The following is a 27,464-nucleotide window of genomic DNA, read 5'->3' as shown; positions in this document are numbered from 1 at the left end:
ACCTATAGAACAGAACGGGTAAACTAAAGTTCTACTGCACTGCCACCAAAGTGTGGGATGCCGACCACCATCCCTTAAAAACACTGGCTTTCTTCAAATCAGGCCTGAACATACATCTTTCAGGAGGCGGCAAACTCACTTCTCCCATAGATTCACTGCCTACAGTATGGATGTGCCTTCCACACATTCCCTCCCTCCCTCCCTCCCTCTGTCTCTGTGCCAAGAGATGTGCCAACCAGACACCACCGATCCCCCCCGTGTAACTCTTGACATTCACTCCTCCCGGGGGGGCCCTCCCCTCCCCGTGTCATGGAGGGTTTAAATAGAGGGCCCTTGGAGTTGTTCGTCGCAGGTGATCGCATCCCCAACCGCGAGCAGTTGACTCCCGCTGTCCTTACAAGTTCCTGTGAACTCCCGTTGAAAAGGTACAGTAGCTTTGAGATAGCCTATTATATTTAGCCTATGAATTGTTTCTTTGGTTTGTTGATGATGACAATTTACCACAGAAACCTTCTAAAGCATCTATTGCCTTCTTGTGGAGACTACAGTACACAATGATGCAGATGCAGTTGCTGATCATTTAGGCCAAGTCTATAATGTTAATTGTAGCCTACATAATAAACCATGTGCCCACTAGTATACAAAATGAGTGTGATATGTTATGTATGTCCAGAGTAAAATTGATAAAACTACATAATTAAACTGCATATTGTGCACGAAAAGGGCATGCAGTCAAATAGCCATTAAATGGCTGATGGTGCAAGAGTATCTGGCAATTTGTGATTTAGACTTTCTTTCTTTCTTTCTTTCGTTCCACCCAGCACCTGCAGAAATGGAGCAGACATTCATTGCAGTTAAGCCTGACGGTGTCCTGAGGGGCCTGTCTGGTGAGATCATCAGGCGCTTTGAGGCCAAAGGCTTCAAGCTGGTTGCTGCTAAATTCATCCAGGTAATGTGATGCACTGAGTGTCCACTGCAATACGTAGGCCTGCTCAACTGGCCCTCTCTCCTGAATTCTATTGCACTGTAATATAAATAGTATAGATTAAAATGGTTAAAATATAACTAACTGAATGATTCATTGTTTGCGTGTGTGTTCAGCCCAATGAGGAGCACATGAAGAAGCACTACCTTGACCTGGCCGCCATGCCTTTCTACGCTGGACTCTGCAAGTACATGTCCTCTGGACCCGTCCTGGCAATGGTAATGAACACATGCACGCTCTCACACGCATCCTCTCAATCACTCACTCATTGACTCCATCTATCTCCACCACACCCGTCTCTTACTTCTTATTCCTCTCCTGTACCGCCTCCCCTCATGAATCAAGTGTTACACAGACATGCATGCAGAATTGCAGATACAGTATGCAATCTTTAACTGAACAAATTACAACAATATATTAAATTATCTCTCTCTCTCTAGGTGTGGGAGGGACAGAGCATTGTGAAGATCGGCAGGTTGATGCTCGGTGAGACCGACCCATCTAAGTCTCAGCCCGGCAGCATCCGTGGAGACCTCTGCATCACCATGGCCAGGTGAGCACCCGAGAAGACCAACCCTCATTGATGATGATTTATATATAGACGGGGCGGGGCTCGCCAACGCTGTGCTAATCGAACCCCTCCCATCCAAATCACTAGTTCCCATTGATATTAAGTTGATATCTCGGTCACAACATTGTTTTGCATAATGATAATCAATGTCAGCAGATAGATTGATAGAAGATCTAGATACTGTTCATCTACACCGTTTATAGAATTAAGTAGATTTAAATATTACCTCAAATAACGGTCCTCGTCTCCTCTCAGGAACATCATCCACGGCAGTGACACTGTGGAGAACGCCAAGAACGAGGTCGGTCTGTGGTTCAAGCCCGAGGAGTTTGTCACCTACCAGCTCCCCGCACACGCCTTCATCTACGAGTAAATTTCAAACGAAACTGAATCAAACAACATCCAACAAATCAACTGGACCGTTTTTTTATACTCTACGTCTCTCATGTCTTCCGATCCTCTCGTGTTGTTCTCCTCTGTGCACTTTTCAATCCAAACCACTTGGCAAAGTCACAAACCTGTATCTCTTGTCAATAAAGTACCTACAGTGAGAGAGTACCGTGCTTGTCTCTGGGACTTTATGCTGGGGGTTGGGAAAGGTGGGATAACTTTTGTGTTTCATAGAGGTGGTGAATAGTTCTCACCTCCTATAGTTTGATGCACAAAAAGCAACAGTTTTGAATGTTCACGGTAAGGAGATCTGAGTCAACGGAGGAAAGACAAACAAAAGCATTTACTAGTTTATACTGTAGCCTTCAAAACATTCTTTGGAGTCGTGGACACAAGAGCAGGATAACTTTGGTTAGGGTTTTTGAACCAGTGATCTCAGTGATGTCATAGCGAACATCGTAATAACACAATGAGCCACAGTGGCAGTGCTCACACTATGTATTCACTCAGTTTGATTAATGTGTTAAGTGTTGTTCTGGATGTTAGCCTTCAAAAAACATGTTGGCCTTAACAGCATACAGTATACACAAACCTGCAAGCGTTTGAACTTTGAACCGATGATGCTAGGAACATTTAGAGAATGCCATCATCACAGTAGCCATGAGCAGTTGTAGTTGAACTATGTAAGTAGTTTACCTTGCTGGTATAACATTCGTATAACTTGTGTACGGCGTCAAGTAGTTAAACTACTTTTTCGGCCATCCAAATTGCTTTGAGGTCAAATCATATACTGGATCATGAGTGACATTGGCAATGAAGGAAATGCTGCCTCTGATTAGCTTGCCCTGGCTACTGCTGCTACTCACTCCGACTGTACACATGGATACAGTAGGCTGGACTAGACTCGCGAGCGGTCCCCAAACTGTTTTGGCCATGCCCCCCCCTGCTACCTCCTGACCTGGCTAGCTGACGCACCCCCCCCCCCCCCCCCAACACTCAGCCTCGTCGTGTTTAGCCAAAAATTATACATTTTGCCCCTCCTAAACACACATTAATGTTTGTCTTTAGTTCAATGTTTGTTTTGTAAACGCCATTGCCAATGAAGGGAAGATGTACGTCATAATGTGCCTCATTACGGCATATTATGCCGCCACAGTCTGTCAGAACCAGACGAGGGTCCAATTAGAGATTACAACACTTACAACAGTGTTTTACCAGATTTTGCCGTTTGTGCTAAATAACACCATAAAACTGCCATTACCCTTTTCATGTCACGCACCCCCTAGACTAGAGGGTTTTCGCGCACCAAAAGGGGTGGACCTTAGAGGACGCACCACAGTTTGGGAACCCCTGGAATAGAGCATTAAACATTCCAGGTAGCTGTTATATTTCAGAGAGAATGTAACATTGTTTAATTAAGGTGTATAGCTGTAGCATTAAACAACATGTACTGTCTTTGTTCCCATGCAGATAATTAGTGCACTGCAGACAATACGTTATCTGCAGTTATCGTTACAGTTTTATGTTTAAAGAAGACTAGACTGACAATCAAAATGTCATGCAACAGTAGCCTGGTTATCAGACTGTAGCTTATGCAGTCCACTCAGAGAGTGGGCGGGGTCTTTGGGCTGGATCCAGGCTAATACAACAGTGCATCCTGTCTCTTTTCTTTACCTTACATCTTTAATGCTTTACTTTACACACTGATATTTACTAAAGTAAATGTCAACCTTTTTTAAATAAAACTCAGTTGACATAATGTTTCTACTGGCATGTGACTTTTTTCTAGGCCAACGCCCAACTATAGCTGAGGGTTGACTTGTCACTTAACCCAACACTGCAGCGTCTGCTGAAGCCTCAGTCGGAACTTTACCTTTATTACTTGCAACTTCTATTTCAAGTCCTAATATCCTCTTTTTTTAATTGTTATTTTTGATAACCCAGTGCTTATAAGGACTTTATTCTAGCAGCTCAGCTTGAGCTCAAGATAGCTGTGTGTGCCTGCCTGATTCCTGTCATGGATCAAACCATCTCCAACCGTGCCGCTTTACAGCAACTGAAGGCAGAAATGCTTTCCCACTTTGACACAAAGATGGACAAGATCCACAAGAGCCTAAATGCCATAGAGCGAAAGCTGTCCACGCTGGGAGATCAAGTTGAAGAGCTTGAACACAGAGTCTGCTATAACCAAATCAATATAATAGAACACGAAATGCGGATGAACAAGCTGGAGAAATAAAACGATTGCCTTGGTCCTTAATACCTGAGGGAGAAGGCTGATGATGTGAAGCTGAGAACCGAGCCCGGCTGCTGTCCTCGAACCTTCGATTCCTGCAATCCCACGTCCGCTCGGCAAGGAGAACTTCCCCCCCCCCCCCCCCCCCCCCCCCGACCATCGAGAAGATTCACCGCACCCAAACCTGGACTACTGGACATCCAACACTCTTTACTCCACTCTTGTAGATTTGACTGTTAGACTGTTGACTGAGGGCGCTGTTTCTCCATTATTTGCCGATACATGGAATCTCAGATTGGGGTTAGAATAATGTTCCCGGCAAACCCGCATTCTTCTCCAGTCCTGAAGACGCCGAGGCATTCCTCCAATGAAATCTTCATAACGTCACTGGTGATAAACAAACTCCTCTTTCTTTCTTTCTTTTATTTCCTTTTTTTTTTTTTTTTTTACGTGAACTTGTTCTAACTTATCACATTAACTTGCATATAGAACTTCTTTCAGTTTCGTTGTCCTGCGACTTAACCTTTGATCAGTATCTGTTACTCTTAGAAATACTAGCATGTTGCTGTCGAACGCTGCGAGCCGCCATTTCTGTTTGCCTCAAAATGCTTGCCGTAAAGTAAGTTCTGCTGTTGCAAAACTGTCGCCAACAACTAAGGCACATCATTTGAGACTTTTCGGTAGTACATGTAAAAGGCCTATCAGAGTAGAAGAAAATACAACTGTATCTCTGTTTTATTGTTTTGGTTTCTACCTTTTTTTCTCCTTCTTTCTGTTATGTTTGTTTTGTTATTTTGATAAGATATGGGGAAGAAAAGAGAAAGTTAAAATGTAATTAGTTTTGTTTTGTCTAATGTTTACATGTACAGTAATGATTGTGACATGTAGCCTATCTGTGTTGGGACCATAAGTTATCTATCTATCTATCTATCTATCTATCTATCTATCTATCTATCTATCTAGTTATCTAGTTATCTATCTATCTATCTATCTATCTATCTATCTATCTATCTATCTATCTATCTATCTATCTATCTATCTATCTATCTATCTATCTATCTATGGTAAATTAATGGTATAATTTTTTTACCAGATTGTTAACGAAACTAAAAGCCTGGGTACAGAGGCTATGGTAATGGTAAAGAGATGGTACATATCAAGGGTTTTTCTTTTCCTAATAAAGAAACTTGAACCATCATTGACGTTATGTGAAGTGCATACAGTAACATATTTCACTGTGTAACACACCACTATGCTAGTGGATCATGGAGGAGGCGAGGCCGAGGATGCAGACATTTGAGTATTAGAAGGTGCAGCCTTTCAATGGGTCTGGGCACACCTAAGATTCCATGCGTGGACAGAAGAAGCTGTCTTTTGCGTCATTCCCAGGTTTTTAGACAGCTGGTGGATGGAAAAAAAGCTCCACCCCGGAAAAGCTTGCCCCAGCGGCATTCTGCCGCGTGGGTGGAGCTTCTTTTCCATTCACCAGCTGTCTAAAAACCCGGAGATGACAGCAAAACAAAAGACAGCTTCCTTTGGCCGCGCAAGTTCAAGTGTGCCCAGGCTGAATCTGTCCTCCCCTCTAAGGACCTTGAGGACTCACAGTGGATTGGAAGCTTTTCAGTCTCTCTTTATCAGGAAGTGTAAGCGTGAACCAATGATCTTGAGAACCTTTAGAGAAGGTCTTAACACACTGAGCCATATCTTTTGGTGTTCAGGGCTGACAACACAGTACAATAGCTTATAGTTTGCTGGCTACTTCTTTCCATTTATGACAGAGTGTTATTTTGGGGGGTGACAGTATAATAGGCCTATGATCAATAAAGGTCTATCTATGAACTCAAGCTACAGTTGTTTTATTTGCAAGGTATGAAACATAGATAATACTTGGTCTTCTTTTGAGTTATCATGGGCATAGTGTTCGGGGCAAGCCACGCAGGATGTTTCTCCACAACATAAACATAGCTGGATTTTGTGCCATATAGGCCTATGTATAGTTGTTATCATACAGAATATTTGGTTAAATTAAAAGTGTTGGTTTTCAGACCATAATATCTTTCCTTATATGATATTAAGAGTAAAGGCTATCATACAGAGAACATTTGTGACACAGGTTACATAGGTCTCATGCAGGGCAGCACATATGCTTTCTTATGGCAAGTTGCCCCTAGCAATATGACGGAGATGTTGACATACAATGGTTGGTTATCCCACCTTCCCAGACCCCATCAGGAAGTCACAGAGACACGCATGGTACTCTCTCACTATAGGAAGTTTATTGACAAGTGATACAGGTTTGTGGTTTGGATAGAAAAGTGCACAGAGGAGAACGACAAAATTAGCGGAATGGAGAAGACAGGAGAGATGTAGAGTATAAAAAAACAGTCCATTTGAGATGGCGGGTGTTGTTTGGTTCAGTTTAAATTTACTCGTAGATGAAGGCGTGTGCGGGGAGCTGGTAGGTGACAAACTCCTCGGGCTTGAACCACAGACCGACCTCGTTCTTGGCGTTCTCCACGGTGTCACTGCCGTGGATGATGTTCCTGAGAGGAGACGAGGACGGTTGTTAGAAGAAATACTGAAACATGTATTACTGATTTGAACTGTACAGTATGTAGACTTATCTACCAACTAGTCATGTGAATGGTATAGGGGTCATATTGGCGAGCCCTGTCTGGAAATCATCATCGTCTATGGTTGGTCTTCTCGGGTGCTCACCTGCCAATGTTGATGCAGAGGTCTCCACGGATGCTGCCGGGCTGAGACTTAGATGGGTCGGTCTCACCGAGCATCAACCTGCCCATCTTCACAATGTTCTGTCCCTCCCACACCTAGAGAGAGAGAGAGAGAGAGAGAGAGAATTTGTACTTGATGGTAATTGTTGTACTTTGTTCAATTAAAGATTGCATACTTGATCAACGAGTGAATGCTTAAGAAGTAAGAGGTGTGGTAGTCTGAGATAGAGATATAGTCAATGAGTGAGTGATTGAGAGGATGTGAGCGTGCATGTGTTCATTACCATGGCCATGACAGGTCCAGAGGACATGTACGTGCAGAGTCCAGCGTAGAAAGGCATGGCGGCGAGGTCAAGGTAGTGCTTCTTCATGTGATCCTCAGTGGGCTGAACACACACACACACACACACACATAATGAATCGTTTGATCATTTTTATCTATTATATTATTTACATTGCAGGCTACTGGGCGAGTTGAGCAGGCCTACGTATTAGAGTGGTGGACGCTATCAGTGCATCACGTTGTCGTTACCTTGATGAATTTAGCAGCAACCAGCTTGAAGCCTTTGGCCTCAAAGCGCCTGATGATCTCACCGCACAGGCCCCTCAGGACACCGTCGGGCTTAACTGCAATGAATGTCTGCTCCATTTCTGCAGGTGCTGGGTGGAAAGAAAGAAAGAAAGAAATAAGTAGCTGTAAATTAAAACTGGAATGCAAACAAACAATTATGTGTATTAGAGGCATAGTGTTCTATTTGACATTCTCCTAACCTAACCTTATGTGTCTGAGGGAGGTTTATTGTAGCAGGTGACCCTGCTACAATAAGCGAGAGTATTTTTGCCACCTCACTCATGCCAACATTCAGCTTATAGTTTTAGAGAATGAATGGCCTTGTGGACGGTGTATCCTGTGTCCTCACTGTGTGCGACTGGCAGTCTGCAGGGACGCAGCTGTTAGCGCGCTCCGCTCACACACACACAGACGGCTGTGCAGAGAACAAAATGTTACTATTTTTATCCGCCTCCCTTTTTCCTATGCCTCTGCAGGCCCCATGTGGAAATCAACTCTTTAGCCCAGAGGGAATGGCTATGCCAAGGATAAATGTTTTCCACACTCTCCTTGAGTGTCCGTCCATGCCCTCCCCCCCCCTACGGATTGGCTGTCCTGCATTCTGCTTCGCTGGCACGTTTGGGAATTAGCCCGGCGATAGAACTTGATATGGGCAATTAATTCGGACAATGTGGTTTGAGCCCCGCAGGCTGCTTGCCCCCAGTGCGAGATAGCCGCTCATTTCAAAGTGAAACTCCTGTGAGACAATATCTTTACCAGACACTCACAAGCCATTAGCGCCGTGGGCGGCTTACTGCTGTGTTGGCATTCCAGAAATTGAGACCCACTCCGCTGTATTTTGATCTGGATCACATTTTCCGAACCACACAGATGATACCGGACGGGTCACCCTGTATTTGGCGCCTTTTCAAAGCCGACACCTGCTCTCAGTTTGGCTAATTCTTTCCACACTGAGTATCAATATAGTCCACCTAGATGTATTCACGAGTCTTGCCAAGGAGCGAGCAGGTTAGTGTTCAGTGAAAATGGCAAGATTTCTTTTTATGCCAAATTACGTCCACAGATTGAGAGATTGGATAATGGAAGCTGTGTCGGGGGCCAGTCATTAAGAAACATTAGCAGGGTGCCAGGGGCCACATGCTGCTCAGTGGCCCCTAATTTCACATAGTTCAAAATATAAATGCTAATGAAAAAAGAACAAATGAAGCTAAGCTTGCAACAGGCTGTGAAACAGGATATTTACAGATGGCATTAGCTGCTGACATGTGTTAGTTTTTGCTTCAGCACATGTGGTGTGTAGAGTCAGCTGTCACTATACTACACATGGTGGGCACTAGAATGACTACACTATATGTTCATGAAATGCATTCCTCTTTAATGGAAAAATAATTGCAAATGATTGCATCAAATCAATTATTTTGAATAATGACAGTGCTATTTTCTTGAGGGAAGTCAATAAGATTGCAAATGAATCACATTGAGCCCCTGAGACCATTACAGAGTCTCAGAGATAACCGTTTGTGAAATAAAATAAAAATAAAAGTCTTGAAAGAAAATCAGTTGCTGCACGACCATGCTGTATAGCTGGCACCTGTGTGCAGCCATCAAGTTAAGTTGTCATGAAAAAGCACATGCATGTGCTTCTTCATGTGTGTGTGTGTGTGTGTGTGTGTGTGTGTGTGTGTGTGTGTGTGTGTGTGTGTGTGTGTGTGTGTGTGTGTGTGTGTGTGTGTGTGTGTGCGTGCATGCTACCATTTCACACAAGAGGAATTAAAAAAACAAGTTTCTGTTTGCAAATGTAAAACAAACTGCATTCATTCTGCAGTGTTCTGGTCGATGTGTGGAGTTCTGCAACAAAGGCTATTATGAAAAATAATTATAATAATAAATACAAGCTTTAGCACTCCAATGTGTGTGTGTATATATAGTAGTGCCAGTGCAAAAGGTGTGTCATGCCAGCCTCAGAGCTATATACTGTACCTTTTCAACGGGAGTTGAACTTGTAAGGACTTCGGGAGATAAGTGCTCACGGCAAAAGGATACGATCACCGGGGACAAACGACTCCAAGGGGCCCACTATTTAAACACTCCATGCCACAGTGAGGGGGAGGGGCCCTCTGGGAGGAGCCAATGTCAAGAGTGAGAAGGAATTTTAGACTTTTCTTTTTCTTCACGTGGCCATTGCAGGACAGTGGAATAGCTCATAATAAGGCACAATGCAACATATATATATATACAACGGCTGGATACAGTCACAGATCTCTTTCGATCCTTCCATGTCATTAGAGATACGTGTGACTAAACGTTGTGTGAGTGATTCTGACGCTTATTATTGTCGTGCTGTTGTGTGTCTAATTGTCCGTTGTGTTCTTCAGACTGGCAGCCCCCCCACATCCCCCGCGGATCCTATTATCCAGATTGAAGTTTTTGTGTAGTCTGACTCACTTGACCCATTTTGGGGCGGGAAACCACCGTTTGGTGTTAGCATCATGTTGTGCTTTAGCTATTGAAAAATAGCAGATCTACAAGCTCATAGCGCGCCACCGAGTGGCGCGCTACGAGCTTGTAGGTCTGCTGTTTTCGAAAAACCGAAGAACGACTGACATATAGAAACACAGCTTTTTCAGAAAACTGTCCTGATATAGATAGACGGTTGCGAGTATAGTTGCATGTATTCTTTGCAAGAAACCATCATAACCCGATGGCAGTTGCAAGGAGTTGCATTGGTGCAGTTTAATTGGGCCTATAAAGGAATGCGATTAAAATCTGAATGGCAGGAAAAACAATTTATTTCCCTGTTCAGATTGTATAAAACCATCGTAACACACATTTGGGCCGCCAGTCAGTGCACGGTATACGTAAGCCGCTCTGCCTTATTTCAAATACAGTATGCAAATAATATGATCGTGTGTGTGTGTGTGTGTGTGTGTGTGTGTGTGTGTGTGTGTGCGCGTGTGCGTGTGTGCGCGTGTGCGAGTGCGTGTGCGTGTGTGTGTGTGTTGCAATACCAAATTCGGCTATGTCCATTTCGCCTCAGGGTTTCCTCCCGGTGCCGTATCTATTAATAATAGACACTGTTGTAAGGAGATGTATAGAGCAGCTGTGGGAGCATACAACAGGTGCAGGTCTCTCATTGCAGTGACATTCTGTGATTATTGGCCATAATCATCATCAGTATATGAGATGACCTCAAAGCAATTTGGATCGAAGAAAAAGGTCATATAGCCTCAACTACAGAAATGCCGTACACAAATGCGAATGTTGTACCCGCAAGGTAAACTACATAGTTCAACTACAACATGGCTATACTGTGATGATGGCATTCTCTAAATGTTCCCAGCATCATCGGTTGAAACGCTTACAGGGTTGTGTATACTCTTAAAGCCAACGTGTTTTTGGAAGGCAGCCTAACATCCAGAACAACACTTAACACATCAATACAACGGAGTGAATATGAATACATAGTGTGAGCACTGCCACTGTGGCTCATTGTGTTATTACGATGTTCGCTATGACATCACTGAGATCACTGGTTCAAACCCTAACCAAAGTTATCCTGCTCTTGTGTCCACGACTCCAAAGAATGTTTTGAAGGCTACAGTATAAACTAGTAAATGCTTTTGTTTGTCTCTCCTCCGTTGCCTCAGATCTCCTTACCGTGAACATTCAAAACTGTTGCTTTTTGTGCATCACCACCTCTATGAAACACAAAAGTTATCCCACCTTTCCCAACCCCCAGCATAAAGTCCCAGAGACAAGCACGGTACTCTCTCACTGTACTTTATTGACAAGAGATACAGGTTTGTGACTTTGCCAAGTGGTTTGGATTGAAAAGTGCACAGAGGAGAACAACACGAGAGGATCGGAAGACATGAGAGACGTGGAGTATAAAAAAACGGTCCAGTTGATTTGTTGGATGTTGTTTGGTTCAGTTTCGTTTGAAATTTACTCGTAGATGAAGGCGTGTGCGGGGAGCTGGTAGGTGACAAACTCCTCGGGCTTGAACCACAGACCGACCTCGTTCTTGGCGTTCTCCACAGTGTCACTGCCGTGGATGATGTTCCTGAGAGGAGACGAGGACCGTTATTTGAGGTAATATTTAAATCCACTTAATTCTATAAACGGTTTAGATGAACAGTATCTAGATCTTCTATCAATCTATCTGCTGACATTGATTATCATTATGCAAAACAATGTTGTGACCGAGACATCAACCTAATATCAATGGGAACTAGTGATTTGGATGGGAGGGGTTCGATTAGCACAGCGTTGGCGAGCCCCGCCCCGTCTATATATAAATCATCATCAATGAGGGTTGGTCTTCTCGGGTGCTCACCTGGCCATGGTGATGCAGAGGTCTCCACGGATGCTGCCGGGCTGAGACTTAGATGGGTCGGTCTCACCGAGCATCAACCTGCCGATCTTCACAATGCTCTGTCCCTCCCACACCTAGAGAGAGAGAGAGAGAGAGAATTTAATATATTGTTGTAATTTGTTCAGTTAAAGATTGCATACTGTATCTGCAATTCTGCATGCATGTCTGTGTAACACTTGATTCATGAGGGGAGGCGGTACAGGAGAGGAATAAGAAGTAAGAGACGGGTGTGGTGGAGATAGATGGAGTCAATGAGTGAGTGATTGAGAGGATGCGTGTGAGAGCGTGCATGTGTTCATTACCATTGCCAGGACGGGTCCAGAGGACATGTACTTGCAGAGTCCAGCGTAGAAAGGCATGGCGGCCAGGTCAAGGTAGTGCTTCTTCATGTGCTCCTCATTGGGCTGAACACACACGCAAACAATGAATCATTCAGTTGTATTTTGACCATTTTAATCTATAATATTTATATTACAGTGCAATAGAAGTCAGGAGAGAGGGCCAGTTGAGCAGGCCTACGTATTGCAGTGGACACTCAGTGCATCACATTACCTGGATGAATTTAGCAGCAACCAGCTTGAAGCCTTTGGCCTCAAAGCGCCTGATGATCTCACCAGACAGGCCCCTCAGGACACCGTCGGGCTTAACTGCAATGAATGTCTGCTCCATTTCTGCAGGTGCTACGGGTGGAACGAAAGAAAGAAAGAAAGAAAGTCTAAATCACAAATTGCCAGATACTCTTGCACCATCAGCCATTTAATGGCTATTTGACTGCATGCCCTTTTCGTGCACAATATGCAGTTTAATTATGTAGTTTTATCAATTTTACTCTGGACAAACATAACATTCACATACATAACACACTAATTTTGTATACTAGTGGGCACATGGTTTATTATGTAGGCTACAATTAACATTATAGACTTGGCCTAAATGATCAGCAACCGACGCGCTGGACAACGACTGCGCAAGCTGGCCAACAAGCTTGATGCTAAAGGCATCATGGAGTACTCCTGCCTAGCCTGGATGAATGCCTCTCTGACCACCCTCAGGCAGTTAGACCTCATCCAAAAGAAGGCCTTAAACATCATCGGGGTAGAGTACTACCAAGCCACGCCCTGGAAACCCCCAAGTCAAACACCAAATGCCTTGATAGGAGCTTTCTCCACTCTACTCTACATGGAACAGCCTTCCCCCTGTGGTTGTTGGAGACATTGCATCTAGCAGTGTTCACGCCTTCAAGAAGAGGCTGAACAAACACCTCCTCAGTATGTGACTGTAATCCCACAAAGCTCAAGGACTGTCATTCATCCAATCATTCAGTTTAGACATATTGTACGCCTGACTGAGTAGCTGCAGGTCATTGATAGGCTCTTTGAATTTATTTTCTCATATAGCCTGTATCTGCTTAAGTCTTCACAAGAAGGCAAATTAGGCAATAGATGCTTTAGAAAGTCCTCAAAACTACCGTACCTTTTCAACGGGAGTTCACAGGAACTTGGAAGGACAGCGGGAGTCAACTGCTTGCGGCGGGGGATGCGATCACGACGAACAACTCCAAGGGCCCTCTATTTAAACACTCCATGCCACGGGGAGGGGAGGGGCAGGGGCCCTCTGGGAGGAGCCAATGTCAAGAGTGAGAAGGAATTTTAAACTTGATCTTTTTTCTTTTTCTGTACGTGGTCATTGCAGGACAGTAGAATAGCTCATAATAAGGCACTATGCAACATATATACAACGGCTGGTGTGTGTGTGTGTGTGCGTGTGTGCGTGTGTGTGTGTGTGTGTGTGTGTGTGTTTCTGCAGCTGTGCTTGTGTTGTCCATCTGCCCACTGTGTTTGAGTGTGTGTGTGATTGATTATGCAATATGCATCTGTCCTTCTTGTGTGCGTGTGCGCGCGCGCGCGTGTGTGTGCGCTCGCCCGTGCGTGCATGCGTGTGCGCGTGCATGCGTGTGTATTGTGTTATCAGGGATCAGAGTGTGATGTATGCAGTATGCACTCTCCGCTACACACAGTCACACTGCTTCTATTATCTATTGGATGGATGCGTGTGTGTGTGTGTGTGTGCGTGTGCGTGTGCGTGTGTGTGTGTGTGCGTGTGTCTCTATCTGTACTATAGGCTTGCGTTCTGGCTGCCTGCCCCGTGTGTTGGCATCAGTCTCGGCCATGTCAGCACTTAACATTTTGATGCCGATACTTTTGTACATTTACTCAAGTACGTTTTCAATCCCGTACTTTTACTCGCAACGAAGTAGTTCTAAATTGCAGTATTGGTCAATCGGTGACATTAAACAACGTACACAGTAACGTCATTGTTCATTTATTGGCAGAATCTGCACACACACACACACACACACACACACACACACACACACATTATGTAACCATTTGAGCCTCCTGTAGTATGTATACTTGTACATACTTACTTATATTACTACCCTGTGTGTTGGCATGAGTCTCAGCGGTGTCAGCGCTGGCATAGACTGATGGGTTTATACTTAGAATATCCGTCTCTCTCTCTCTCTGGCACATGAACCCGTCTACCCACATGGGCATGTGTACACTCACCGTACACCCTGCACACCCACAGCTATACGGTTACCAAGTACCGTACCTGGAATTCAAATAAGGTACACGGCGGCCGGGCGGCCCTTATTTCCACGAAAAACAATTAACCCATTCTGACCTGAGATCAGATTCATACGAGGTTTCCGCTGGACACACACTGGTCTGATTAACCCATTCTGACCTGAGATCAGATTCTAAAAATGTCAGTCGTTCTTCGATTTTTCAAAAAATAGCAGACCTACAAGCTCGTATCGCGCCACTCGGTGGCGCGATATGAGCTTGTAGATCTGCTATTTTTAAATAGCTAAAGCATAACATGATGCCAACACCAAAATGGGTGCCCGGTCAGAATGGGGATAAGGGATCATCATTTAAGTTTAATATTTGCACATTGTATTATAACCACTTGAACCTGCAGCATCCATGTTCTTCATGGAGGGGAACATAGCAGATCTATACAAGCTTGTAGATTGGCAATTATTTTGCAGAGACTGCAGATGGAACCAAAGCGGTCGAAGTGTCAGAGACAACCCCAGGTCCAGTTTATTAGTCTTGAGGGTTGAAGTTGTAACAACCTGTATTATTGTAGGCCTACGTATAGCTGTATACATTCTAATGATTCCCCCAAAACAAGGAACAACATGTTCCCCCTTATCAGTGCAATCAGGGACTCGCAATTCAGCTTCCAAATAAGGAGAACACACACATGCGTGTACACGCGCGTACGCTGAATGCAAGAGAGAGAACCACTCTCTCTTTCTTCACCTCACTTTCACTTGTAACTCCTGAATGATTCAGACCCTCTCTCCATCACACAGAATCAATCATCTGTTATGATGCTGTGTTGATCAGCATGGAGGGTCGGTCGGTCGGTCAGTCAAACAGTCAGTCAGTCAGTCAGTCAGTCAGTCAGTCAGTCAGTCAAACAGTCAGTCAGTCAGTCAGTCAGTCAAACAGTCAGTCAGTCAGTCAGTCAGTCAGTCAGTCAGTCAGTCAGTCAGTCAGTCAGTCAGTCAGTCAGTCAGTCAGTCAGTCAGTCAGTCAAACAGTCAGTCAGTCAGTCAGTCAGTCAAACAGTCAGTCAGTCAGTCAGTCAGTCAGTCAGTCAGTCAGTCAGTCAGTCAGTCAGTCAGTCAGTCAGTCAGTCAAACAGTGCAGTCAGTCAGTCAGTCAGTCAGTCAGTCAGTCAGTCAAACAGTCAGTCAGTCAGACAGTCAGTCAGTCAGTCAGTCAGTCAAACAGTCAGTCAGTCAGTCAGTCAGTCAGTCAGTCAAACAGTCAGTCAGTCAGTCAGTCAAACAGTCAGTCAGTCAGTCAGACAGTCAGTCAAACAGTCAGTCAGTCAAACAGTCAGTCAGTCAGTCAGTCAGTCAGTCAGTCAGTCAGTCAGTCAGTCAGTCAGTCAGTCAGTCAGTCAGTCAGTCAGTCAGTCAGTCAAACAGTCAGTCAGTCAGTCAGTCAGTCAGTCAGTCAGTCAGTCAGTCAGTCAGTCAGTCAGTCAGTCAGTCAGTCAAACAGTCAGTCAGTCAGTCAGTCAGTCAGTCAGTCAGTCAGTCAGTCAGTCAGTCAGTCAGTCAAACAGTCAGTCAGTCAGTCAAACAGTCAGTCAGTCAGTCAGTCAGTCAGTCAAACAGTCAGTCAAACAGTCAAACAGTCAGTCAGTCAGTCAGTCAGTCAGTCAGTCAGTCAAACAGTCAGTCAGTCAGTCAGTCAGTCAGTCAGTCAGTCAGTCAGTCAGTCAGTCACATATTTCTGTATCAGCTCCACAGCCTGTCTGGGCCTCCATGCCTTGCTCTAGGACTGCTGAATATCAGTGGTGGAAAGTAACTAAGTACTTTCACTTAAGTACTCTACTTAAGTACAATTTTAAGGTATTTGTACTTTACTTGAGTATTTCCAATTTCCAGTACTTTTACTTCTACTCCACTACATCTCAGAGCCAAAATTGTTACTTTTACGTTACGTTGGCGATTTTGGTTTTGATTAGAAAACATACATTAACCACTTCAACTCTATACATTTCGGCTATTTTCAATAGACTTTGTACACATTTTGAACTCGTGAAATGGGACATTCTGCAATATGAATACTTTTACTTTTAGTACTTTAAGTACATTTTGATGCCGATACTTTTGTACCTTTACTCAAGTACATTTTCAATCCCGTACTTTTACTTGTAACGAAGTAGTTCTAAATTGCAGTATTGGTCAATCAGTGACATTAAACAACGTACACAGTGACGTCCTTGTTAATTTATTGGCAGAATCTGCTTTGATTGAGTTTGTGCTACAAGAAAAGCGGTATTTTGTTGAGACCTGCAGTGACTGTGAATGGGAGAAAAAGCCAGTGGTTCCAATTTGACTCCATGCTGTCATAATAGTGAATAATAGTGAATATTTGGTCAGTCAGTCAGACTGTGAAGACTGAATGTTCCTCCACCAAAGCTCATCCTCACTTATAAGTTACGCTAGATCACTGACTGGAAATAATGTCTTCACATGCACATAGATGGAAACCCCCCCCCCCCCACACACACACACACACACACACACACACACACACACACACACACACACACACACACACACACACACACACACACACACACACACATTATGTAACCATTTGAGCCTCCTGTAGTAGGCCTATATATACTTGCTTGGTCGTTGGTCATACAGCGAATAGTGAATATTGCACACACCTGCAAACTCACGTTATGAGCTCGTAGATCTGCTATGTAAAAAAAGATAGAACATTTTCACGTTAAAAAACAAACGGAAAAAGCCCCAAAACATTTGAGCCTATATGACCGTGTCCAAAACAGGGTCACCAGCTTGGAAGTGTTTAAATGGTGTCGTTCACATGATATGCTTTTAGCGTCACTCTGTATTTCACTGCAGCGCCAGTCCGACCCGCCTCCAACCTTGACCCTAGTGCTGGCCATATAAATACCCTTTCTCCTAATCAGGCCTGGAAATAATATGGCCCCTGAGCTGACCTCTTTCACAGGTGTCCAGTGGGAACATTTTTTGGCCTTCGTTACCCCCCCCCCCAATGGGCCTCATCCACCCACACGGACACACACACACACACACACGCACACCCACACGGTGGGGCGGTATGAGGCGTGGAACATATCAGAATTCATGCACACCAGTATTGTACGGGCCTCCCATATACTAACATAGTTAACCTTCGTTAGGTGTAGCAGCAGCAGGTGTGCTGGTGTTGAGTGAAGCGTTGTAAAGATAAAGGCAAGGTGCACCGACTCTGTTGAGCCTCTGGGTGACATCACTATATGCATGCTAGTATATATCCAACACAGAGAGCATCATGGAGCAGGGGCCTTGCAGACCCTGCATGTTTTTCAGGCCAAAGTGGGGTCCGGGGACCGCCAGGGGTCCTTGAGGGTGTTCCAGGGGGTCCCCAGCTAAATGATAGTTGGGAACAAAATGGACACTTATGTGTCTGTAACTCTGAGATTGTTAACATTGATTTTACAATATAAACTGGGGGTCCCAGAGATAGAAATGCCATTAAATGGGGGGTCCGTATACTAATGCATGTCAGAAACTGTGGGTCCTTGAAATTAAACGGGTTGAGAATCACTGCTAGCAGGGGGTCCCTGGCATGTTTTCAAATGGGGGATAATTAGTGTCAATTTGGGGGTCCTTGACGTGAAAACGTTTGGGGACTGCATCAGAGTATCCGAAACCGAATACCGAATCTAGGAAACAGTTGGCCCGAAAACCGAATATGATTGATATGATATCATTTATACATGATTACATTTTGATCACGTCATCACAACAGAACAGTATATGTTACGAAGGTTATGAGGTAACCCCGGTTCTTTGACTGTTCGGTTTTGGCTCTAAAAATCAACCGAACCGAATATGCATTTTTGCCACTATTCGGCCGAATAGTTTCGGTGGCCGAATATTCGGTGCATCCCTATATATAGTGTGTACAATTCTGTGGCAGATTAAACTTTTCAATAGGTTTCATAGATAGCTGCATGTTTGTGCATAGACTTGTTTGACAGCACTGTCATCGGTTTGTCTACACTTTTAGTAAGCTTGACATTTCACTTCAAAAACAGCCAAACTAAGTTCACAATGCCTTGCAGGCAGCGCGAGAGCTTGTAGATCTGCTTCTTTGTGTGTTTTTTTGCAACGGTTCTCCCCCTGTTATGAGAGCCCTGATGTAGCGCTATAGCTTAGGGCATTAAGCAACTAGTCGACTAGTAAATCCACTAGTCGACCTTGTTGTTACTAGTTGACAAGTTGATAAGAAAACAAAAAAATAAAAAGTTAATTCTTTCCCCCCGATTTTGTAGGCCTCAAGATCAGGTAGATTATAGTTATAGTCACCAATGTATACAGTTCTTTTTTTTTTACATAATAAACAACTAGTCGATTAGTAAACTAGGCAACTAGTAAACATAACTAGAAGTGAACGCCCTAAGCTAACCCAGCGTCACGCAGTCTTCTGGGAAGGTATATTTATCCACAGAGAAGAGGAGATTAACGGTTTGTTGTTGACGATTACAAGTAAATGTTGTTTTTATTGTGTAATGTGTATGCGAATACACACACACACACACGCACGCACGCACGCAGTCTCTCTTTATCTCCCTCTCTCAGGCGCTAGGCACTCAAATGCACTCACATTTCAGCAACGGCCTAACATATCGTAGCAACCACCTGTAAATTATACCCTAGCAACAACCTACAACTTACCATAGCATGTCTAGGGTAAGTCGACACACTTAACACCACCAAAGCTTTACTACCAACATTCTGAACACGGCCAACACGGTCAAAGCTTTATTCATATATTGTACAACAGAGCACGGGTGCCGCAACATTGGCACAGGGAGGGGAAATCACTGGCACACGCACTGGCATAAGTGTGTGAGAGAGGATGTTTGGTTTGAAAATAAAGTATGCGCATAATTCTACAATCATTCCAACTCGGAACTCTGTGGCCGCGGAGGGAGTGTGGTGTGGAGCAATACACCTGTGGGTTAATGCTCTGCCTATAATGATCATTATCTCAATGTCCTGAAATATTTCAGAAGAAGGAAAAGGGTTATTTTGATGGACAATCAAAATCTGCTGGAAAGATATTATATATATGTGATGCGGTGTCATAATTTCATGTAATGTTGGCACACCGACTAGGTAGAAAATAAAAATCACACCCCGTGTGAAGTGAGGGGAGCTCTTATCATACATCATCATGCATCATCTCATTCCGGCCAATCACAATTTGCGTCCTCACTTTTGTCTACATTGTTAGTGTTTGCACAAACACTCAAAACCGGCCCTTCATTGTCAATGGCATTCAATGTTTGTGTTAGGACAATGTTTGTGCTTACACAAACCCTCAAATGGTACATAGTATAGTACGGTTCTACAAGAACAGTGCTTTCTAGGCGTTATCAAACAGCCCAGCATTCACTGATCCGATTACATTCATCTGCCAGGCGCCTCATGTCAGAGAGAGTGACTGGGAGACTATTCCACCGTATAGGCTTGGCTCGATGGAGAGGACATTCTGTCGTGGATGAAATCATGAAATCACACACTGGAGGAGCAGCCAGTCCACGTATAGACACTTACATAGACAAAGCAGAGAACCTTTAAAAGCCTCACAATTATCAATATTATTATCATCATTAATAACAGTTAATCTGTCTGTGGAAAATACAGTCTGCCCAGAAGGCAGCATGACGTGTCTCAGACTGAATCCCAGCTCTACATTTCAAAGTGTGAGGTGTGGTGTGTGTAGCATCTGCTTCGTACTTTGCACCTGCCTTCACACCTCCCACTGATGCACATGCATGAATGTTGATGCGTTCTATCACCCATAACACGTACGCACGCACACACACACACACACACACACACACACACACACACACACACACACACACACACACACACACACACACACACACACACACACACACACACACACACACACACACACACACACACACACACACACACACGTTAAGATGTGGCATTCTGTCATTACATATGGAAACAAGAAGATATAGCCTAGGGGTGTATTATGACTTGAATGAGGTAGAGAATGAAATTCATTGTCTCCACCAGGCCGAAGGCATGGGGAGAGAGTGTTTTGCACTTCGTCCGTGTGTGAGTCCGTCCTTCCTTCCTTCCTTCCGTCCGTCCGTTACCAGCTAAACTCCGCCACCGTTGGCCCGATCCATGCCAAACTTTGCACACACACTCCCATGGATACGAACCTCTGCCCCAAATATTCCTCAACGGCCTGTTATAGCGCCACCATGAGGCCGATTTAGGCAAAACACATATTTGTAGATTACTCATACACATTTTATCCGTACATCACAAAATGCTGTATACATATACTATATCTCCATAGTCATGTGATCAACATGGATCTGCACCATTTCCCATCTTCCATCCTGATTGTCTAAGATTGGCTTCCAAAGCTCACATGATTGGTCCGTTTAGAACAAAATGCCACAAATCACACAAAACACAGTGTGCAATTTCCATGAAATTATGCACGCACATTTTCACTCGGCCGATGACGACATGCCACTATTTGTTTTCCCAAATCAGCCTCATGGTGGCGCTATAACAGGCCAATTCCTGTTTTTAGCATCATCTGTATACAACTTATGTATGCGCACTCCCTAGAGGCCATGGACAAACATTGTCCCTGCATCCCTCCACATCTGCCGGTCATAGCACCACCATGAGGACGATTTCTGCAAAACATATTGCTTATGTTAAGTCGCACAGATTTCATCCAAATGTCACGCAAATCGGTACACATGATCTCTGTAGTCATGTGATCAAGACGAGCCTGTTGGATTTCTCAGATTCTACACCGATTGGCTAAGATTGCCTTCCAGACTTTTCAGTAGTGGCCCGTTTTGTACAAAATGCTGCACATGTCCTGCCAGTGGCGTGCACAGATAGACACTAGGGGGTGCTGGAGCACCCTCTGCCCTTTTGGCAATGTACTCTTTAAAAAAAAATATATATATATATATATATTTTTTTTTTTTTTTGTGGACCATGCGGTTGCGGTGACATTGATCAAATATTGATAAAAAAAACGCTTCTATATTATTTAGGCCCCCACAATCTAAAGCTATGTTTCTATGTCAAGTGGTTCTTCGATAAAAAAAAAATTAGCAGACCTACAAGCTCATAGCGCGCCACCGAGTGGCGCGCTATGAGCTTGTAGATCTGCTATTTTTCAATAGCTAAAGCACCAAAATGGGTTCGCGCCCCAAAATACGCTGCACAAGGTGCCCTTTTTTTTCACTTGAGCACCTGCCCCTTTAAATGTCTGTGCACGCCACTGTGTCCTGCTCATCCAGAATTCTATCCTCATGCTATGAGTGATCTGGCTCTGCAACAAAAAACTAACAAACAAAAATAACTCCTAAACATTTTGACGCAAACATATCTAAATATGACGGATTGTAAGAACCGTGCTTTAATTTAATTTATTTTTGGTCACATTATTGCATTTTCAGAATATCTTCATAAAGCGTGGGATAGGAGAAGGGTGACTTATTATGGATGAACTTAATTTTGTATTGTATTTAATATTATGTATGTATTGTGTGAATGTATGTACCGTACATACTCCAGTTTATATGGCCCCAGAGCTGACCTCTTTCACAGGTGTCCAGTGGGAACATTTCATGGCCTTCGTTACCCCCCCCAAATGGGCCTCATCCACCCACACGCACACCCACACACACACACACGCACACCCACACACACACACACGCACACCCACACACACACACACGCACACCCACACGGTGGGGCGGTATGAGGCGTGGAATTCATGCACACCAGTATTGTACGGGCCTCCCATATACTAACATAGTTAACCTTCGTTAGGTGTAGCAGCAGCAGCAGGTGTGCTGGTGTTGAGTGAAACGTTGTAAAGATAAAGGCAAGGTGCACCGACTCTGTTGAGCCTCTGGGTGACATCACTATATGCATGCTAGTATATATCCAACACAGAGAGCATCATGGAGCAGGGGCCTTGCAGACCCTGCATGTTTTTCAGGCAGGGTCCAAAGTGGGGTCCGGGGACCGCCAGGGGTCCTTGAGGGTGTTCCAGGGGGTCCCCAGCTAAATGATAGTTGGGAACAAAATGGACACTTATGTGTCTGTAACTCTGAGATTGTACAAATGGAACCAAATGGACCCTAACGGGTCCATTTGGTTCCATTAGTACATTCTCAGAGTTAAATTAACATTGATTTTACAATCTAAACTGGGGGTCCCAGAGATAGAAATGCCATTAAATGGGGGGTCCGTAGACTAATGCATGTCAGAAACTGTGGGTCCTTGAAATTAAACGGGTTGAGAATCACTGCTAGCAGGGGGTCCCTGGCATGTTTTCAAATGGGGGATAATTAGTGTCAATTTGGGGGTCCTTGACGTGAAAACGTTTGGGGACTGCATCAGAGTATCCGAAACCGAATACCGAATCTAGGAAACAAACTGTCAGGTTGTGTTATGAAGTTGCTGGTTGGGGTAATAATTCACTGGAATGAAATAAGTCCATACTAATCATCCATATATTTATACATTATGGATAAGGGTCCAGGACAGATTAGAATAAATTATGGACTTAAATGGCTCTTCTGTGTCAACTCTTCGTCCTGACACGGAAATAAAATGTTCATTCATTCATTCAGACATTGTCTCTGACGGGAGAAGGAGAATGGCTGGGCACGTGCTCGACTGCCAAGTGTGGCAATTGACGTTATGCACACGGCTGCCATCTTGCCAGCAAGGTGCTAACTATGTGCAACTTCCCATAGACACTGACAGCCAAACATCATCCAAACAGAAAAGTCCTGTCTAATTGTATTGAATAACGTCAAACTCACCAACATTGCAGCTGTGAGAAAAGCTTGAATATCCTCTATATGCCAAGTCAAAACAGGTGTTACGCAGGGCCGTTGAGTGATAGTCAACGAGCACTTCCAAACTCCAGCACTTAGGAAAAAAAACATCTGCAAGGTTTTTTGTTTTTTTTGTATAATTATGCAAGGTATTTCTTGACAGGGAGTAGCTCATAAGTCATAACATGTCTACAGTGGATTTTTATGAAACAAACACATTGCAGATAGAAAGAGGATAATTCAAGCTCATGTTGGTGAGTTTGATGTTATTTAATACAATTAGATAATACTTTTCTGTTTGGATGAATGGGCTGTCTATGGGAAGTTGCACCTTGCTAGCAAGATGGCAGCCGTGTGCATGTCGTCAATGGAATCCAGCATTCCAGAGGCTGGAAGAAGGGAGAGAGGCAGCATTTCCAGACTTGGGCAGATTTGAGCCGGCATCTCTCTCCGGGTTTTTAGACAGCTGCGGTGGATGGAAAATGAAGCTTGAAGAGCTTAATTTCCATCCACCAGCTATCTAAAAACCCGGAAGAGATGCCGGCTCGGAGAGGAAAACGGCACTCTGGCAACAGCTAGGGAGGCCAAAGAAGACATGGAGACATGACAGCCAATAGGAAGGCCTATAAGCGAGATGGGCGTCAGCTGGCACGGAGCAAGAAAGGGTCACCAGAGACCGGATCAAATGGAGGGGAATCGTCACCCAATGTTCCAATAGCAACGGTTGGAACTCAGTCTAAGCCATTCATTCACTGCAATGCATTCAGACGGACAGACAGACAGACAGAAGAGACAGTGAGTCAGGGTATTAGTTGTCAGAGGTTTATTTAGGTGTGTTGTGTTCAACAGAGGGAGCAGAGGCCCGGACAGACAGACAGACACTATAGGGGGCCGGTTGAGTGTAAATCCACTCTGTGATTCCATGCACTGTCTGTAGGCCAATATGGTTCTCAACCTTTTCATGCCGTGACCCCCTAAAATAATCCTATTTTGAACTGGGGATCCTCCAAAAGTATCCATGTGTCATTCTTGCTTACTGTAAATCGCTCTGGATTAAGAGCGTCTGCTAAATGCCTACATTGTAAATTGTAATCCCATTTGAACTGGGACCTTCAAAAGAATCCTATTTTAACTGGGGACCCACCCTCCCACCCTCCCTGACAAGCACTTTCGAATTGTAGGAGACATTTTTGCATCTTTCTTGGGTAAGATTTTTACAATTTGGCCAATATTCAAGCATTTATTTTTTTGTAGTATAGGCCTCTAGTTTGTTGATGACCATTGACGCAGTAATGGTCCCGTTCTGTTTTATTTGAGTTGCATTAAAAAAAAAAGGTCTTAAAAATCCTTAAATTGTCACTTCAGAAGATTATAATTATACCCTGTAAACACCTATATGTTATCTCAGTTTGTTTACTGTTGACTGAGAAAATATTGCACATTAAGATAATTCTGATAAATGTCTTTTGTGATTTTGGGCGGGAACTCTTTTTGGTGTTTTAAGCATTATGTTATGCTTTAGCTATTGAAAAATATCAGAGCTCGTAGGGTGCCGCTCTACGAGCTTGTAGGTCTGCTATTTTTTTTTAATCTTGAAAATGTCGCGCAAATCTTTGAATGTATATTCTTTAACAGTGAACGTTTTAACCCCAGTCCCAACATGAATATTCTGGGGGGGCACGACCTGAAACGTTTGTGAGCACTGCCTTAAAGTAACATGACCCCCCGTCCCCACCGTCCGTCCCAAGCCCCTCCCCTCACCTCCCCCGTCCCAAGCCCCTCCCCTCCCCCTGCCAGGCCTCTGCTCTGCTCCAATCAGCACATTCCGTCCGAAACTCAGAACGCTCTGACAGTCTGGAGATGAGGAGCTGTGTATGTAAACAACCACTTCTGTACAAAAAAAGATCAAAGAACAAAGGCATAATAATAATAATAACAATAATAATAATAATAATAATAATAAAGCACCCCCAAACTTTAGATAGAAAACAACAAAAAGAACGAAACAAAAAAAACGAAATTTAAACTGTACAAGTTCATAAACTTTTATCTTCATTATTAAACTCGGCGGCTGCGGCAATAAGACCATGTTCTCTCGGCTTCCGTTTGGAACGTCATAGCGTCACATAACTGTATACAACTTAATTGTTCTCTCAATTCATTTTGCAATAAAAAGACAAAATCAAAATGACAAAAAATTGCAAGAAAATCCCCCACAAATCAAATTATGTTCCTTGAGTTTAGGTCGGCCTCATTTCGTTAGCTAATACGTAAAATAGAGTCTCCATATTATTTGTCTATTTACAGGGTTAGTGCTATGTACAAGGTTATCTCATTCTTCAGTTTATCGCGCGGGCAAACGACGCAGACGGCCCGACCCAAAGGGCCCGTCTGCCACCCAGCCATACGGCCACTAGTGATGATGTCATAATCATCTCTGCTACCCCCCCCCCCCCCCCCCACCCCACTGTCAGCATACCAGGGGCGCGTTCGGAAAAAGCACACTGAGCGCTATGAATGCAAACTAACAGGCGAGTGCGCCGTCCGGTGCGGGGTTTCCGAACGCGCCCCATGGCTCCACCCAACAAAGAGATGTCCATCTCATATAAGGGACACTTTTTTTTTTCTTTTTTGCAAAAAGAAAATGTTATTGACGTTTAGAAGATTTAGAACATTTTCCTGGTGGTCTTTATGTGTGTAATATGTGGTTTTAGATATTTTAGATTTTAGCAGTGAGCCCAGTGTTTCCGATGTCATGGACACTGGGCTCACTTACTTCCTGGACTACATGTTGTCTCAGTAAGACAGCCCCTCCCCCCTATCCACAAGGAGGAGCAGTGCACCAAAGCATTATGGGAATTGTAGTCCAGAAGGTACGTGAGCCCAGTGTCCATGACATCAGAGACACTGGGCTCACTTCTAAAATATCTAAAAACCACATATTACACACATTAAAGACACCCCAGGGAAGTGTTCTAAATCTTCTAAACGTCATTAACATATATAATTTTTTGCAAAAAGGTCCCTTTAATGTACCATAATACTGAGTCGTTATACATTTCAAAAATATAAAAAATTGACATCTCTTGCAGTCCTGTCCAGAGCAATACCAGGCCATTAACTCCCACGTGTCGAGCTACAGCGCTCTGAACCCGCACTGGGACATGTGACGTTACGTACAGCTGCCTTCAGTAGCACTCGTTATCTACGTTGACACTTAAATAATCAGGATAAAGTCACCTTCCAGCCTAGTCTAGCCTGGGCCTGTCACGATCATCACATCATCGCCTAATCACAATTATTTCAGATAGTCGCAATAGTTGTTTGCATAATAGTCAAAAACCTTTTTTTTTTTAAATACCAGAAATAGCAGATCTGCAAGCTTTGTCACTTTGTGACGTGTTACGATTATTACGTATAATTTGTTCTAAGATCCTCCTCCAAGTCTCATCGACGGCATACAAGTGCTTTTCTCAACGGAATCTGAAGTGGCAGCTAACCGTCATGGTGTCAAAGCCCAGTGGGTCTGGACAGGGCTCTCTTCCAGTCAGGAATGACACAATGCTATAATACAGATGGAACAAATTAAAGGTCTCATGACATGCCCTTTTTCAAACAATTTGTATCAAGGTCTTTAAAAAAAAAAAGAAACGAAAAGAAGGATGTCATGAGATCTTTAAGTCTCATTGGCCATGTGGCCACCACCAGACCTTATAGGCCATGTATACTCTTTCAAATGCATTCAATATACCCCAGAACCAAATACTCCAGGAAATGACTTGTTTCCTTTACACAAGAGGTTTCTGACACAATGGGACTTTAACGAAGAGTTTGGTTTTCAAAATAAGATGTCCACCATGTAAAAAAAGAAAGAAAAAAAAAAGATTCCTACTCCTACATAACATAATTTACAGATTGGAGCCTCTCAATTTGAAACATAGCTTTCAAAAGGAGGCTTCCCACGTCTCAGTTCCTTAAATTGATACACAGTATTTTGGAAGAGAACTCTTCAAGTGTGAATTGATCAAAAGTGAAGAAATAAAAAAACAAGGTCATCTCAAGTCAACATAAGATCTGGTGGCTAATA

The 27,464-nt window shown here is 43.7% G+C and overlaps 3 protein-coding genes across 3 annotated transcripts; 1 reads left to right on the top strand and 2 right to left on the bottom strand.

Annotated features, from left to right (window-relative positions):
* The first annotated feature begins 291 nt into the window (after positions 1–291).
* Positions 292–2,114, top strand: LOC310869920 (nucleoside diphosphate kinase B-like). Its single transcript, XM_083780901.1, has 5 exons — positions 292–425; positions 822–949; positions 1,102–1,203; positions 1,426–1,538; positions 1,812–2,114. Exons 2-5 carry the CDS (start codon positions 833–835, stop codon positions 1,927–1,929), a joined length of 450 nt encoding a protein of 149 aa, XP_083637027.1. The 5' UTR covers positions 292–425; positions 822–832; the 3' UTR covers positions 1,930–2,114.
* A 4,322-nt stretch (positions 2,115–6,436) lies between these two features.
* Positions 6,437–9,621, bottom strand: LOC310869924 (nucleoside diphosphate kinase B-like). The gene is made up of 5 exons (XM_083780905.1): positions 9,469–9,621; positions 7,450–7,577; positions 7,202–7,303; positions 6,901–7,013; positions 6,437–6,725 (listed from the first exon to the last, which is right to left on the bottom strand). The coding sequence occupies exons 2-5, from the start codon at positions 7,564–7,566 to the stop codon at positions 6,608–6,610; spliced, it is 450 nt and encodes a 149-aa protein (XP_083637031.1). The 5' UTR covers positions 7,567–7,577; positions 9,469–9,621; the 3' UTR covers positions 6,437–6,607.
* A 1,631-nt stretch (positions 9,622–11,252) lies between these two features.
* LOC310869919 (nucleoside diphosphate kinase B-like) lies at positions 11,253–13,493 on the bottom strand. Its single transcript, XM_083780900.1, has 5 exons — positions 13,337–13,493; positions 12,416–12,543; positions 12,166–12,267; positions 11,825–11,937; positions 11,253–11,551 (listed from the first exon to the last, which is right to left on the bottom strand). The coding sequence occupies exons 2-5, from the start codon at positions 12,530–12,532 to the stop codon at positions 11,434–11,436; spliced, it is 450 nt and encodes a 149-aa protein (XP_083637026.1). The 5' UTR covers positions 12,533–12,543; positions 13,337–13,493; the 3' UTR covers positions 11,253–11,433.
* Between the last annotated feature and the right edge of the window lie 13,971 nt (positions 13,494–27,464).

This window comes from Protomyctophum parallelum, assembly GCF_964188405.1.
Source record: "Protomyctophum parallelum genome assembly, chromosome: 13".
Taxonomy (NCBI): Eukaryota; Metazoa; Chordata; class Actinopteri; order Myctophiformes; family Myctophidae; genus Protomyctophum; species Protomyctophum parallelum.
This window is presented reverse-complemented; position numbering and strand designations above follow the sequence as displayed.